This window comes from Protopterus annectens, chromosome 4.part0, assembly GCF_019279795.1.
Source record: "Protopterus annectens isolate FY-2018-M chromosome 4.part0, PAN1.0, whole genome shotgun sequence".
Classification (NCBI taxonomy): Eukaryota; Metazoa; Chordata; order Ceratodontiformes; family Protopteridae; genus Protopterus; species Protopterus annectens.
This window is the reverse complement of record NC_056733.1, coordinates 1414211313-1414228372: the sequence shown is the minus strand read 5'-3', so window position 1 is coordinate 1414228372 and position 17060 is coordinate 1414211313. Positions and strand designations below refer to the sequence as shown.

Below are 17060 nucleotides of genomic sequence, written 5' to 3'. Positions count from 1 at the left end.
ACCTTTGCCTTTCTTTTAACCATTATAGACATGAATACTTTATAATCATGGTTTAGTATTGAAATTGGCCCATACAAAGCTGGATCTGATGAATCTTTACCCTCTTTAGGTATTATAACCACTACCGCTTTCTTCCAGGATGTTGGTACCTCTCCTCCTCTTAAAATACTGTTAAACAAAACCTTCCAGATCTTTATCTGTTTTTTCCTTCCTAGCTTCCAAACTTCCATAGGAATACTATCTATTCCTGGGGACTTTCCTGCAGATTGGTAATACATTACAATTTTTTTATCCCATCTCCTCCTATCCTAGCCATTAGTAATTGAGCCTCATCTATCTCTAACCATTACAACTCTTTTGTAAGCTTCTGAGCCCCCAAGCCTTTCTGTGTTGGAGGGAAGCCTTCTAGCTTAATTTTGTTTCTTAGAATTAGCCAGTTTTTTAGTTTCAGCACTCAAATCTGTTTCTTTGAGCTCAGCACTTGTTCCGAACTCATTGTAAGCACTAAATAAGCTACAAATTACTACAGCACTCAACTTTCCTCACTTGTCTAGAGGAAAACCGTTTTAGTACTTAATAAATAAGCAGCTATCCAGGCATGTCTAAGGGTCAGCTCCTGGTATTTTCTCCTGTCTACCTGATTAATCTGGGCATCTTGGGGCAGTGCAGCAATTGCCTCATGTACACAAGGCAACCCTTTCCTCTTACCACCCAATACTACAACCTGTGAGAGATGCATTTATATAGCCAAACTGGAAGCAAAGCTCTCTTCACCCAAGACTGGACTAGACAGTCAAGAGGAGAAGGTAAACACTTGCACCACACCACACACATCACATAGTCCCTCAAAACCTACACCACCAAAACACACACATAGAAACACAAAACACACACCTACATTTGTGGAGGCTCTCAATAAAAATCTGCCCAAGCAACAGGGACCACCAAAGCAGAAACGCAAGCAACCTCCACCCCCCAACACAACCCAAATGACACATAGCCCACAAACTCAGTGTGCCACTCAACCACAGCCCATAAGGCATAACAACGTACCCAACACTCTAGTCATAGGTGTCTCTATAGTCAGGCACACTGATGTTCCACTCACCAGGCTAAACAAGGAGAAAGTTACTGTCAGCTGCCTGTCGGGTGCCAGGATCCGCCACATAATGCACGCACTCAGGTCACTCCACAACAAGTACAAATATGACTCTGTCATTGTCCATGTTGGTGTGAATGACCTGAGACATACCTCCCTGGACTACATGAAGAGAGACCTGGAGGAGCTGTCTGATCTTGTAGCCCAGGCAGGTATGACCCTAGCCCTGAGTGGCATCCTGCCATCACCCAGAATTATACCATAGTACAAGGACAAAACGATTGACTTCAACAATTGGCTAAGCTTCTGGTGTCATTCTAAGGGGATCCAGTATCTGTCTGCCTGGGATGACATGATCGCCAAACCACGATGCTTTGCCAGAGATGGCCTGCACCTGTCGCCCTTGTGATTCTGGATACTGGCTAAGGCTCTTGCCACCCCTTATAGTGCCTTTTTTAGGCAAGGTTCAAATGACAAATTCACCACCATAACAGGTACAAGCAACCAAAATCTGAGGGTAATGCTACTCAGTACTAGAAGTCTAAACCTCAAAATGCACTCACTCGAGGCACTTAAGGAGAAATGGAGAACATCGACATCTGTGCAGTGACAGAGACCTGGTTCAAGGCTCCAGAGAGCACCCCTGCATTACCAGGCTATAATTCATACCACACCTTTTGGCCACCTAACCTGGACCGAAACACTAAAGGTGGAGGCGTCTCCATATTCATTAAGGATATCCACACCTCCAGGCTAGTTGCTCAGAATAATGCATCCGAGATTATCCAAGTGCAGACTAACTCTGGGTAAGACTGCAATCCAAATTGTAGCTTGCTACAGATCCACCACCATGCCCCAGGATTCCCACTCCTCATTTCTTGATACACTGGAAAATATTAGGGTATGACCTAACACCCTAATAATGGGCGATTTCAACTACCCCACCATTAACTGGGAGAACTACTCATGTACCAACACTTGTGCTCAACATTTTCTGGAATTCATAAATTCCAATGCCTTGGATCAACCTATCCACACCCCCACCAGGGGCAGCAATATCCTAGACCTGGTCATTACCAACATGGGCAACTGGTGTTCCACACCAGAGGTCAATTCCTCCTTGGTCAGATCCAACCACAAGCTAATCACCCTAGACATCCACATCCTGCCCCCACCCCCCATTAGGGAAACCACTGTAAAATGTTTCTCCAAAGCCAACTTCATGCTTCTTAAGACAGAAGTGGCAAACTTCATGACACCCATGCTGATGGACAATAGAGGTACGACTGCTGAATCCTACACAAATGCACTTTATAAGCACTTACACAAGTGCATGGTTCGTGCAATCCCTAACAGAACCAAGATGCTCTCCTCCAAAAAAAGGAAGCCAGTCTGGTGGTCCCCTGCCATAAACAAACTCTGCAACAGAAGAAAGAACCTCTTGCAAAAAAGTGTAAAATCCCATGATTGGCGGAACTCCCTGGTCAGCCTCAGTAAGAAGCTGAGATCCCATATAAAATCCTCCAAAGCTAGTTACGAAAACAAAATCGCCACTGATTCTAAAGACAACCACAAAGCATTCTACAGCTGTGTCAAGAATCTCAATGGCAACACTCACATCTGCTCTGAGTTACAGCACAATGGCACTAAATATACAAACCAACTGATATTGCTAACATCCTGGCAGATAGGTTCAGTGCTAACTTTATCCCCCCTCTCATCCCCTAAAGGGCCCATCTCTATACCGGAAGAATGCAAAGTTCCTGTAATCACGGCTACACAGGTAAAAAACACTCTCCAAAGCCAAGAACACAGCATCCATGGGACCTGACAACATCCCAGGCTGTGTTCTACATGAACTACAGAATGAACTGGCACCACACCTAAGTACCATGTGCAATCATAGCCTCACTTCAGGCTTTGTGCCCACTGAATGGTGCACAGTGATGGTTATCCCACCCCACAAAGGGGGAGCCACCACGGACCCCAGGAACTACCATCCCATTAGCCTGACAAGCCTGGTCTGCAAGGCTATGGAATGTATCATCATGGAACTTATAAACAATGACATTGGTAATCTCCAAACTCTGGACCCCACCCAGTTCGGGTTTGTAAAAGGCAGATCATGTCTCCTAAACCTGATAGACTTCTTTGAAGCGGTCATCAAAGCCATAGATAAGGGTTCTCACAGCCTATCTAGATCTCGCCAAGGCTTTCAACACCATCCCCCACTCTGGAATTATAGATAAACTCACTAAACTAGGCATAAATCCCAATGTCACAAGATGGGTTGCCAACTGGCTCACTGACAGAACCCACACTGTGAAAGTAGCAGACTCCAAGTCCAGCTTCAGACCAGTGACAAGTGGAGTATCACAGGATTCAGTCCTGGGTCCTCTCCTGTTTCGTATGTAGTTTTCTGAAGTACAGGCTAACACAGAAGGTCATTGGCTAATGAAGTTCGCAGATGACTGCAAACTAGGAGCCATAATCAAAACTCCTAACGATGAGGACATCCTACAAAAGGGCCTCACTGAGACAGATGCCTGGTGTCAAAGTCATGGCCTCAAGCTCAATGCCAAAAAGTGCATTGTCATCCCTTTTGCTAAAAACTCTGTACCCATGAACTACCACATAGGCAGTAGTCTTCTTAACACCGAAAGTGTGATAAGAGACCTTGGGACACAGTTGAACAGTTGTCTCTCCTTTGATAATCACATCCCCACAGTAGTCAGGAAATCCTTCTACGTGGCACACCTCATCACAAAAGGTTTCTCATCCAGGAAAAAAGAGGTCATTGTTCCCATCTACTCGTCACTCATTAGACCCATTATAGAGTACAACGCCCCTTTTGGTATGTATCTCACAAGACATCTACAACTGGAAAGGCTGCAGAAATACCTCACAAAGAGGATTACTGGCCTCAAACAGATGCCCTATGCAGACCGTCTCAAAAAACTCCAGCTTTACTCTGTTGCATATAGCCTACTCAGAGGCGATTTCTGCCTAACATACAAAGCTATGTCAAACCCAGAGCTGTTGGACATGCTCCACTTAAAGAAATCCCAGTCCCTCAGAGCAACACGCTCTAGGGACCTAAACCCACCACAATAAACAGAACATGCTGGAGGGATAGATTCCTGTCCCAGAGACTTCCCATACTCTGGAACAAACTACCTATCTATAACAAACAAAGCTCCTCATTAGAACTCTTCAAGAAAAATCTTGATGATTGGATAGGAGATAGGAAATTCATCCCGGGGATCACTTCTGTGGCTCTGCTCGACAGGGGTACGGGAAAATAATTTTCTTGAGTGGCAAAAGCCAGGATACCTTTTGGCTAGGCTTATATAGGCCCTAGGGCTAATAGCCTAGTACCTACCTATGAACCTTAGCATAATTAATTCTTCCATAAACATTTCCATTTGTATCCTTTCTTGATTTCCATATTTCTCTGTTTTATACAGACTTTCATAGAATTTCCAAAATATTTCTAATACCGCTACAGGATCTCCTGTTACCTTTATTATTATAGGCTCCTAAACTTGGTGACAGCCCTTTCTTTCTGTTTCCTGAGTCGTTGTGCTAAAAGTCTTTGTGCTCTAGTGTTATTATCAAAAAACAGTTGCTTAACAGCAGTCTTTCTAACCTTGTTTATATTATCGAGGTAATCCCTTATTTTCTGCTTAGCATTCTGCATTTGATCCTCTTCTTGTTCTGTGAGATTCCCCCTATTCTGAAATACTTTAACATTTGTCAGTCCTTCTAAATAATTATTGTTACTTCTTAACCATGGCTCCCTTTATTTTATTTCCACCCTATTTTTAAATTCCACCTTAATTTTATCCCACTCCCTAGCTATATTTTCAGAAGTAATTTCTATCCTCTTGAATAGCTCCTGAATAAGCTCCACTACCCATTCCTTAAACTCCTCTCTTTTCAACAGATCACTTGGAAAGCGCCAGTGTCTCATTTTTATTTCATTATCCTATGTTTTTGTTTTAGTTATTATCGACAAATGATCTGAAATAGTTACTGGGTGCATATGAAGACCTTCAATTAAATGCCCATGTTCCTGTGAAATGTAAATTCTGCCTAGCCTAGCCCACTTTTAATATCCTGGAGAATAATATGTAAATTCACTCTGAACTCCTATTACTGAATTCACATCTTCCATGCCAAATATTTTCATAAATTTCCTCAAAAAGCTACCCTCCTTTGTTATACTTTCCCTTCTGCGCCACCCAGACTCATCTTCACTGCTGCAAATCAAATTCCAGTCCCCACCTATAAGTAATATCCCTTGCTGAAAACTGATATTTCTCCCAGAATGTTCTTAAGATCCATTATAGCAGTTTAATATAAATACATGCCAGTATAATCCTTCTCCCTTGCCAGTAGCCCCATAGCACTACAAATCTGCCATTATTATCTTTTTTATTCTCTTCTATCTATGTTGAATCTCCTCTTGCAATTAATATAAGTACTCATCTTTTCCTTTGCCCCAGATATTCCTCTGAATAACAATCCTGAAAACCTTTCTTTATCAAATTTGCATGTTCATTTTCTCCAAGTGTGTCTCCTGTAGCATAACTATTTTCAATCTACATTTTTAATATAGTTCACTATTCATTCTTTTTTGTATTTATCTATGAGACCATTGACATTTAAAGGCATTACAGAAAGCATCATTGTATTAAAATGTATTATTCCCACATTTTATGTATAACACCTTTTTAGTTAAATGTCTAGTTCCAGCTTTTGTGTTACATGCGTACACTGTTTGGCAGGTTGAACTTTTATATAACTGTTTCTTGTCATATCCATTTAAGCCTATGTCACATCTTACAAAACTTTTTTGTTTTATTGAAAGCCCTCAAACAAAAAAAAAACAAACCCCAAATACCCCCTAAAAGCTATTAATTTAATACTAGCACACAAAACTATGAACATCTTCAAATATTGAAGCTTTACCCCCCTAATAGGAAGAAATGTCTCTAACATTAATGACATGAAGTAGGGCATATACATTAGAGTCCCCCACAAGTCCAATAAATTCTGAGAAAGTCCAATATTTCCAGTTTTTCTCGTGCTGTCATATTTCACAAATATAATTATTGCATTGTAATTCCACATTAAGTTACTGGTTTTATTACTGTTCATCTCTGTCTTCCAAATCCTGTCTCTGCTTCATTTCCAACGTACTCTCGATTCTTCCAATGTACTCTTGATTCTTCAAGTCAGCTCTCATGCTCCTTTCCTTCTCCACCAGTTTCCAATGAAATAGTGGAAAAGGTTAACCATTTCACAGGTACAGTCTCTGTGTGTTTTTTATTACCAGAACAAGAAGCAGAATCTACTTCTTTTTCACAGCTCACTTTTTGTTGGACAAACTTTTGTATTTCCTCCTTAGCATGTACTTCATCAAAAATTGATTTTAATACCTTGGACACTGCTGGGTACAGCAGTTTGAATCTCACACCTTCGTCTTAACATTCTCTGAATAGTGGGATGAATGTATTCCCCTTCTGCCAGGTGTACAATGAGTAATTATTCTCCACAAACACTCTGTTGTCTCCCACTTTTAGTATTTTCTCCTTCTGCCACAGATTTGTCAGACTCAACTCCTTTTGCTGGTAGCATTGCATCTTTACTATTAAAGGTTTAGGTTGTTTTCTCATAGCCAACTTTGGAGCATACACACAATATGCCCTTTCAACTAACAATTCCTGCTGTGGAATACCAGTCCAGTTGCTTATTTGTGCTTTCATAAAGTTAATTCAGTCTGTTCTTTCCAGTTTCTCTGGTATAGCTGAAAATCTTGTGTTTTCCCTATGTGCTTTGTCCTCTAATTCTGTTATTATTTTGAAGCCTCTCTTCCTGAGCAGTCTCATATTCAGCCAGCCTTTTTTTTTCATTTCAACCTCTGCTTTTTGCAGCTTTATCACTTATCTGAGTATCTGTTTAAAGCTTCTTCCATTTTTTCCAGCCTTTTATTGCTTGTGTTGATATGCTCCATAAGTGTTTCATTTATTTTAACCAGGTCTGTGTGCAGTTATCTTACATCTTCCTGTAGATTACTAGAAGTCATGTCTGGAGGTTGCATTTCTTTTTGCTGAATAGCTGCAGAACTTTCTCCAGTCAGTGTTTCTTTCTCACTTTTTGAAGCTGATTTTTTTCCAGGTGCTCTGTATTTCTTTTTTCCTGGCAATCCATACTGAAATTTGCTCATAAACACAAGTCTACTGGCCTTCTCTGTTGAGTTTTGGTTTTCACACTGGGAGAGCTAGAATTTAGCTGTTACTCAAGGTGCAGCCATCTTGGAAGTTCAAGACCACCCTGTCCTTGTGAAAAATATGAAATGACTGGATGGCCATGAGAGCCTGAAGCTGTGAGTCTCTCCCAGCTGAAGTAAAAGCCAGAAGTAGAACAGTTTCCCAGGTGCAGTAATTTGAGGTTTGCTGAGACTACTGGTCCAAAAAGAGGCAAAGTAAGTTTTTCTAGCACAAGGTTGAGATCCCAAGGAGGAATTATGGGCTTCCTTGGCAGTCTAAGATGCAGCACCCCTTTAAGGAATAACTTGACCTCAAGTCTGGACAGAAGAAGAAGAGTGAGGGGCAAACATGCAGAGATGGCTGATAGGTGGGCTTTGATGGAAGAGTAGGCCAGACCTATATGCATGAGCTCACAGAGATATTTTAATATGTTAGGTACCTGTGATTTTTCAAGTAGTGGGTCTCTTGGCTTCTTGGAGAACCTTAATTATGTCCTGTGAAAGGTGGTGTCTATAAGGAATTAAACCCCATCATCTACAGAGTTAAGTTCAGGGATGACAAGTTTGGGTGTAGTAGTGACCCGTTCTGCTGTGTGATGAGATCCCCTTGAGGTGGCAGTTTGCTGTAGCTTCGACTGGTGAATGTTGTCTTGGCCAGAAGGGGCTCGCTAACACGAGTTTGGGCTTTTCTTTTTGAACCTTCTGAAGAACCCTTGGGATGAGAGGTAGTGGAGGAATGACGTAGAGGAATCTGCCTATTAATTGAAAGCTTAATGTACCTGTCCTCCATGCTGAGGAGCAAGGGACCCTGGTACAAAAGAGGCTGAGTTGTTTGTTGGTCAATGAAGCAAAGAGGTCTATCTAAGGTGTCCCCCACTCTGTTGAGGGTCCATTCATGAGGACTCTCCAAGGTCCTGCTTAGTGCATCTGTCATCACATTGTCCTTTTTAATTTCTCCAAGTCTTTTGGGTTTCTAATACCATGAAGGGAATGGCCCCCATTCCTAAGTCAAAGTATGATTAAAGTTCATGAAATTAGTATTGTTTCACTCTGATGTCAGCCAGTAGTGCTCTTCGCAGCACCCGCAATGTGCCCAGTAATGACTCTTTCTGCAGTTCATATGGAGTTACATGCATTGGTAACATATCGAAATACGACTGTAAATTCTTTTTTTATAAAACCCGTTGCTCCTACTATTATTGGAAGTGTCTGGGTATCTTTCTTCCACATTGCTCTCGTTTCTGCCTGCAGATCCTGATATTTTATGACTTTGTGTCTCTCTGTACACAAGACACTGTAGTCACTGGTTGTGGCAATTTCAGTGATCAATGCTACTTTTGTCTTCTTTTCTTGGACCACTATATCCGGTTTTCTAGCATCTATCTTTTGAACTGTTAGTAATGGGTGATCCCATGTGATATAAACTTCATCATTTTCTGTGATGCTTTGTGGTTCGTGTTTCCAGTGTTTGTCAGCCACTTCGATACCATAATGTCTGCACAATCCCCAGTGCAGCAGTCTCACCACATTATTATGCCTTTCAGTATACATTCCTTCTGCCATTAGTGTGTCAAAACCAGCAACAGGGTGTATAACCGTTTCCAATTCGGTTTTACAAAACCTACTTTTTGTCTGTTTCTCCCACATGTTCAATGGACTTTGTAAACCAGCATGTACGTAGCCCACTATCTTGGGCTGCCAATATTAACCTTTCATTTCTTGGTTTGAATTCGCCTTTCCTTAACCATTCCTGCGTTCGTTCCTGATCAACATGAGGCTCTTCCAGAAGTTTTCTATACTTGCAACTATATTTATGTTTTTTTTCCACATTTCTTGCCTTCTCGTCTGGTCCTTCACCTTATATTCTTTCTTTTGTTTTGTGGCACATTCAGTTGCTGCCTGTTTTTTATCAACGGCTGGTTTGATTTCCATTCCAGCTTGACGTTGGTACGCTTCTGCTAAATTAAGCAGAAAAGTCATCTTAGATTTATTCTCCACATGTTTCAAAACTTTCACTACATTTGGATCTTGTGAAGTCAGTAGATATGTGTGGAGTCCCACAATTGCAGATCTATACATGTAATCAATTTCAAAGAGGCCCACCCCTCCTTCAGAATGGGGAATATATAATCTTGGTATATACTGATTTTTATAAATCATTTGGTGAGCATGAAGCATCCTTCTTGTTTTAATATCTAAAATATCCAACACTTTTTGGAGCCAGTCAATCACTGCCAAACTGTATGTTAGGACAGGAAGAACAAATTGGTTTATAGCTTGGATCTTGTTCCTAGATGTCAGTGCTGTTCTCAGGATTAATTTAAGTCTTCTAATTCCTTACTGAGTTTTAGTCAAATTTGTTCATGTTTTATTGCTGATCCTTCATCAGTTCCCAAATATGTATGCACTCCCTCTTGCTCAAGTTATTTTATATCACATTCTTGTCCTAAACTGATGTTTTCCTGATGCTGGAGTTTTCCTGCTTTAAAGGTTTCTTTTGCACATGTATCAAGACGAAATGACATTCTAATATCATCTGAAAAAGTTTTGACAACCTGCAGCTGTGCTTTCAGTTCCTCATCTGATGAGCTATACAGTTTTAAATAATCGACAAAGAGAAGATGAGACGTCATTAGACTTTGTTGTTTTCTTGGAGCCAAATTGTAGCCATGGCCTAAGCTGTCAAGTAAACAGCTTAATAGGTTAATGGCAAGGCAGAATAGCAACAGTGACAGAGTCAACCTGGAATATCCCCATTTGAATTTTTATCCCTGGAATAGTAATCTGTCCTTTATCATGGCTTAATTGCAAAGTGGTCTACCATTGTTTCATGGTTACTGTAATGTAGTCAATCAGTGTAGGGTATATCTTAACATTTTTAAGCACTCTTTCATCCATGAATGTGGGATACTATCAAATCCTTTTTTGTAGTCAATCCATCCCATACTTAGATTCTTCCCCTTTTTACAGTTCTCCACTATAACTTTATTTAACAACAAATGATCCTTTATTCCATATGACTTTCTTTTATTGCCCTTTTGTTCTACTGTCGTAATTGAGTTTTCTTCTAAGTGACCATAAACTCTGATGGCGTCATTTCCCGTGTATAGTTTATACGTCGTCGTAATGCAGGTTATTGGTCTATAATTTTTAGGATAGCTTTCAGGTTCATTCTTAAGTAAAAGGATTGTTTTGCCTGTTGTTAGCCAGTGTGGTGTCTGTTCGGGGTGCACATATAGATAGTTCTTACTCATGGCTAAATCCTCGTGCAAAGATGTTAATACTTTTAACCAAATGTTAAGTACTGCATCTGGGCCTGGGGTTTTCCAGTTAGTGGCTTTTCTTAACTTTGTTTCAGTCTCTCTGGCTGTTACTTCATCCCATTTCATGTCCTGAATCTTTAAACTTATTATTATTTCTTTTACTTCTTCTATCCATTTAGCATCGTTGTTGTGTTCCACAGGCTCTTCATAGATACTTCTCCAAAATGTATCTACTTCCTCTTTTTTTGGCAGTCTTTCAATTCCTTTTACCTTATTTCCCAATTCTCTATAAAACTTTTTTGGGTCATCAATAAATTGCTTATTTTGTACTGTTCCCTTATATTTATCTGTGTTGTCTTCTAAGTTTTTCCGCCTATGCTGACATTTTTAGTTTGTTATCTGCGATAGTGCATGATAGATCCTGGTCTGTTCTAATACTGTGCATTGCTTTAATCACATCTATCTTTCTTAGTATTTTTGTTGATCTATTCCCTCTTCTATAATCTTCAAACAGTGACACTTCTTCGCTTAACTGCTTTATAGTTTTCTCTATTCAATATTTCCATAATGGTGTTCAATTTCTCCCCTTCATTTCCCTCACTACCCTGTGATCTTGTGGTAGAACTTTATCAGTTATTAATTTAGCACCACAATAATATATCCTGTTTACTTCTGTTATATCACATGGATCTCAATGGACAGTCCTAATTACTGCATTCATTTGTTTTATCAGGCTTCTTACTTTTGCAGTTTTATTGACCTTCTGCTGTCTATTTCTCTCATTGAACTTAATATATCTGTCCATGTCCATTAAATCAAGCAACTATTCTCTTAGCTCATTTTCTTCCAAACTGAGGGCACATCCCTTGTTTTCCATTTCCTCCTGGCATTCTATAGAAAGTTCTATAGAATCTTCCTGTGGCACAGTCTCTCCAATTTCATCATGTGTCATCTGTTGCTGTGTCATATGGGAACTCACATGCCTATCACTCCTCAACATTGACTGCATCAGAGTTTCCACAGTTTCCTGTTCCTTTCCTTGCTGTCTAGCTTCAAATGAACATTTGTACTGGTTTCCTGTGGAAGGCATCAAAATATCTTGATATGGCACTTAACCAAATGCTTCCTGTTCCACTGGTTTCCCCTTAATTTGGATATCCATTGTTCTAGCCTGTTGTGGTGCTTTCTGCATTCAATTTTCTACACTGAATCCTTCTCTTTGCAGCTGCTCCATAACCTCAATTTCTTTTTCTTTGACTTCTCCATTACTAATCTCTTTTTCTACTTTTCCTCTTAGTCTTCTTATTTTTTGTATTGTAAAGTTTTCCATAGACGGATTCCTTTGCCTGTATTTCTCTTCAAATATCTTTGGTGCTGCCCTTTTTGTATGGATTAGTTTTGCTTTCTCCTTTGCATAAATATTACACCATATTAAATTTCTTTTCCTTTCCCCTGTCCATATTTCTTCTTCACATGTCTCCTGATCTTCTTGCTTTTCCTTATTCTGGGGACTCACTCCTTCATGCTGTGATGTAACCTGTGTTAGAACTTCTACATTAAATCCTTCACTTCACAGGCACTGCATAACTTCAGCTTCTATTTCTTTAACTTCTGATTTACTAATCTTCTTTTCCACATTCCATCTTTGTGATATTAATCGATCCTTCTCAGTTGCCATCTACTGAGATGCCATTGGAGGCCCATATGCTGTCGGACACTCTTATGACTGAGGAATCCATGGATAAAGCTGTGTCATGTATCATTATCTCTGAGGGTCCTGAGGACATTGACCAGATACTACTTAGGGAGGAGATCCCAAGTAAACATTTTAAGGTATGTCAGAGATCTAAACCACCATGTTTGGTTCAGGTGGATGTCACACCTAAGAAGAAATGTCCTGTGATGGAATGTGCATGGCTACTAAAGAAATGTTTTTATGGGTGCCAGGTAGTCTGTACCAATCTGCACAGTTGGTAAAACCTGTTTCCTCCTTATTTATATACCACATGACTGCAGTGTTTTCTATGAACACACTTAGAGGACCTGGCTTCCAGACAAGGCAAAAGACTTGAAGAACTTGAATGATGGCCCTCATCTTTTTCATGCTGATATGCTCTTTTAGTAGTTTTGGTTACCATCTGCCCTGAATCTGGTGTGCCCCTGTCCAGGCTCCCCATGCCTCATTCAAGGCATCTGCATGCATTCTTCGAATTGGAAGTGGTGGGTTGAAGGAAAGTCCCGAGTTGACTATGACCTGGTCCCTCCACCATGAGAACTCTTTCCTGAGACAAGGTAATAATATCAGGATTACTGTGTCTAGAGGGTGAGAGTACTGGGACCAAACTGTTTTCAGGTACCTCTGGATTTTCCTCATATGCAGTCTGGCAAGGTGGAGCATTGAAATAGTTGCTGACATGAATCCTAAGGCCCTTAGTATTTCTCAGAGCACTGGCTGCAGGAGGTCAGACTGTGAAACCTGCAAGGCTCTGCACTTTTTCCTGAGGTAGGTAGGCCTGCATCTTTACGGTATCCAGTCAACAGCCCAGGAAACTTTAGCTGTGCTTGGCTTCGGGGTGTACTTGCAGATGATGGTAAACCCTGTTTGATGAGGTTGATGTTAGTTGGAGGTATTGATGGAGTATCCGAGGAGAGAAAGCCTGGATTAACAAGTCATCTAAGTAGAGAAAAATCTGAATTCCCTATGTTTGACTGAAGGTGATTACTGGTGCCAGACATTTGTGAAAACTCTTGGGACTATGGAAAGCCCAAAAGGCAAAGTAGGAGAATGAGGAGGGAGAGAAGTTGCATGTTTAGTTTTTTGGCATTTCTTCTTAGGTGTGACATCCACCTTAACCAGACATGGTGGTTCAGATCCCTGACATACCTTAAAAAGTTTACTTGGGATCTTCTCCCTAACTAGTATCTCGTCAATGTTCTCAGGGCCCTCAGAGATAATGATACTTAACACAGCTTTATCCATGGATTCTTCAGTCATAAGAGTGTCCGACACCATACGGGCCTCCAATGGGATCTCAGTAGAGAGCAACTGAGAAGGATCTAGAAGTATCGTCAATTCTGAAACCTCAGTGGGTACGTCGAAGTCAGAAAGACTCAACTGAGTTTCTGGCCTAGGTCTTTTAAGCTTCTTCTTAAGCAGTAGCAGTACATCTGGGGGAAAGGAATCTACCATCTTAGAGTGGGCCAAACATTTAAGACTTTCTGTCTCCATAAAGGTATTGAGTGAGGACAAATGGGATCACCATGTCTTAGGTACAAACAACTGGCAAGTGGAACAGGCCTTGTAGTTGTGTTCCACTCCTAAGCAGTAAAGACACCGATTATGCAAATCTTTGTAGGGAATTTGCCTACTGCACTTGTACTTACCCCTCATATTTGACATATAAAACTGGTAAGTAAAAACACTTAAGAAAAGCAAAGGAAGGTTCCCCAACTGGGTATTGACTTGTTTGCTCAAACCAAAGGTACCACCGACCAAATGACAAACACTCCAATGGATTCTCAATCTGCATTTGGGGTGCTGGTGAGATAATCTGAGGAATTATGCTCATACATTCACCTATATATCCAGCTGCTTACAAACTGAGGTAACACTTTAAACGTACAATCCTGGGAAGTTAAATATTTGGTACTCTGACAGAAATCAGCAATGGTAAACCATTCATTATGAACACTACAACAGTGATTTCAGTCAAGGCATCTAGTTAACATGTTTAATGCCTGTGACATTTGGAATCTGACATTTACTAATACACAACTTTCTTCATTTTTCTTAGGAGGAAAAAGAAGTGCATTCGGTACTTACAAGGAGAAAGGCACTGCATCAGCCCAGTTTCTTCCAATGGAAGTGCTATAGACTCTCCTCCATCACCCTTAGATGGACCACTGCATTCTGCTCTTACTTCAGACAACTTTGCTAGCCCTGCACAATCTGTGATAAATGAACAAACTCATGCCTTTCTAGCTTCTACACAAACAAAACCTTCTGACAACTCAGGTGGACAGAATACGCTGCTTATATCAGACTGCCTCAGCACAGTAACTTTAAGTCAAGTCTCAATGAAGTACAATACCTCGCCAGTAGGAACACAGTGTTTCAAGAAAGAGAAAGACTAGAACCATTTAAGAGCTGGCGATCTGGCAAAGACATTTCATTTGCATTTGACACTTTAAGTATCTGTGCTGCTTCAGTGCCTGTTAAGACTGTGTACAAATAAAAAAGTTACTACAACATAATGTAATCTGTAGGTAATCTGAAAACAATGCTAAACCATTGTCTAGCAACCACAGACTGCTTGGCAAAACTGGATATTTTATCTTCTGACTGTTTTCATAATATTTTAGTGCAAGAAAAGTTCTCGTGTATTACTGTAATGTAATAAATTAGGGTATTATTGTTCTGATTATTTTATTTTTTTTTCTCTTTTAATTTGCATCCAAAAGTTGTCTTTGTATAGGACCATAGTTTTGACAAAAAGCAGTGAAGTAGCCAGGGTGAAGCTGCCCTTGGGCACAAGATGTTGGGCAATAATCTGCAGATGCTGACAGGCCAGTATTACAGTACCACCATTCAGGCAATACTGTATTTGCATTCACAGCTACAGTTTCAGCAGACAAAGCAGATCTCTTTTTTTCAGTCCTCAGCTCAGAAAGAAGGGGCCTTTTTTTGAGAGCCTCAACTTAAATTTGAGGGTATCACCAGATTGGGGAAGTGCACCAAGCACCAGATAAGGTAGCTACAGCATTGACAAAAATTCACATAAACCCCCTGCACATAAACTTTATTTCTGTCAGCTAATGCCAAGATGACCATATTTTCTGAAAAATGCAAACTTTAACATATTTGTAGCAGTCACTTTGTAGCTGTAGTGTCTCTGTGGAGTTATATGGAATATGATTAATATTGTTTTTTTATGTGAGATTCCAAATGTTGATATAATGTTATATCAGATTTTTTGTTTCTGGTAAAATACAAGGATACTTGGTTTGGTTATTTGTAAACCATTACTAATAGGTTTCCTAAACATTAATTGCTTTATGATTTGTAGCTCTTACCTTGCTACTCAAGGGAGTAGTCATAAGAGGCATGTTTTAACAAAAAAAGAAAATGTACAGTTTTGGTTTCATCACAATGCCCTATTAGGATTACATGAAGCACTCCATTAAGGCAATGTGTGTGTGTGTGTGTGTGTGTGTGTGTGTGTGTGTGCGTGTGTGTGTGCGCGCGCGCGCATGTGTGTCTGTGTGTTTTAAATCATTTCTCAACCTGCTTTTGCAATATTAAGGGGCTTGTACATTAAAATATTGATGTGATTCTTAAAATAGACTTTTTTGTGCACTACAGAGATGTAGATGTTTGTCTCCTTGTTTTTATGTTACCAGTTGCTTTACTGGCTTTTCAAGCTGTGACTGATTACATTTGTTTACAGCCTGTTTTGAACAATGTTTCATCAACTCAGATGTTTACTTTCATGTTTGTTAGTTAGAAAGTTATACAAAATAGATGCTACTTTTTATCTGGATTGACATTTAACCAAAAGTAGTCCATGGGTTTTCAACCCATATAAAATGTTTTTGCCTCTTGCTTTTTGATCTGTGTAAATTATGCAGCGCTTTGCATTTTTTAATCTGTGCATGATTTTTTTTAACTATACAAAACTGTAAAAAAACAGAAAAAGAAATAAGGACTAGTAACATTGTTTTGCAAAAAAATTACAAAAGTAACAGTATAAAATTTAGTGACAAGTATAATGTGATTTAGAATCCATAACTGAAAATGTCTCCAGCAGAATAAGAGATTTTTGTACCAAAAATGCAAGTGGGTATTTTTTGCTGTTTAAGATTAAACTGTATGCTCTGACATTCATCTTTTTTATAAATATATATATATTTTTTGTATACTGAAGGATTTTTGATAAATGATAAGTTGTGCATAAGGTCTTTGTTCTCATTTGATATCAGTGTTATATCAGTTACATTAATTCATGGACTAAGTTATGAATGTAGAAGTCACAGAGGTACTACTTTGTATAAACCACGTGAAACCACTGAAACTCCATAGCAGGGATATGTAATGTTTAAAAATGTACTGTTGGTCAGAATAATGTCATTTTAAGTACATCAGTGAAATTTGTATTTTTTTACTGTTATGTTCAGAATTTGATGTCAGCATTATTAATAAAACCAACCTGTCAAATGGTGCTCCACCTACAACAGACTACCATTGAAATGAGGTCAGAATTCTGGTGCTGTCCTCAGATAGGTGAGGTTTATTTTTTCCTTTTTACAGGTAAAGCAGATTGTTGCCCTATGAATTCTGTATTTCATTACAGATTACAGTGTGAAATTATGTGATGCCACATGGATATTAGAAAATTAAATCTGCAGGAACATCAAAGAATATTCT

At 39.6% G+C, this 17060-nt stretch overlaps 1 protein-coding gene across 5 annotated transcripts in view; it reads left to right on the top strand.

Moving 5' to 3' along the window:
• Window positions 1-16559, top strand: part of TCF7 (transcription factor 7) — a 1045913-nt gene extending 1029354 nt beyond the window's left edge. For 4 of the 5 annotated variants that reach the window (XM_044069246.1, XM_044069244.1, XM_044069247.1 and 1 more), the window contains one exon: window positions 14431-16559. In XM_044069246.1, the coding sequence (XP_043925181.1) occupies window positions 14431-14770 (340 nt within the window). In that variant the 3' untranslated portion in view covers window positions 14771-16559. The remainder of the gene's footprint in view (window positions 1-14430) is intronic. The other variant, XM_044069249.1, reaches the window with a different exon arrangement.
• The last annotated feature ends 501 nt before the right edge of the window (window positions 16560-17060 follow it).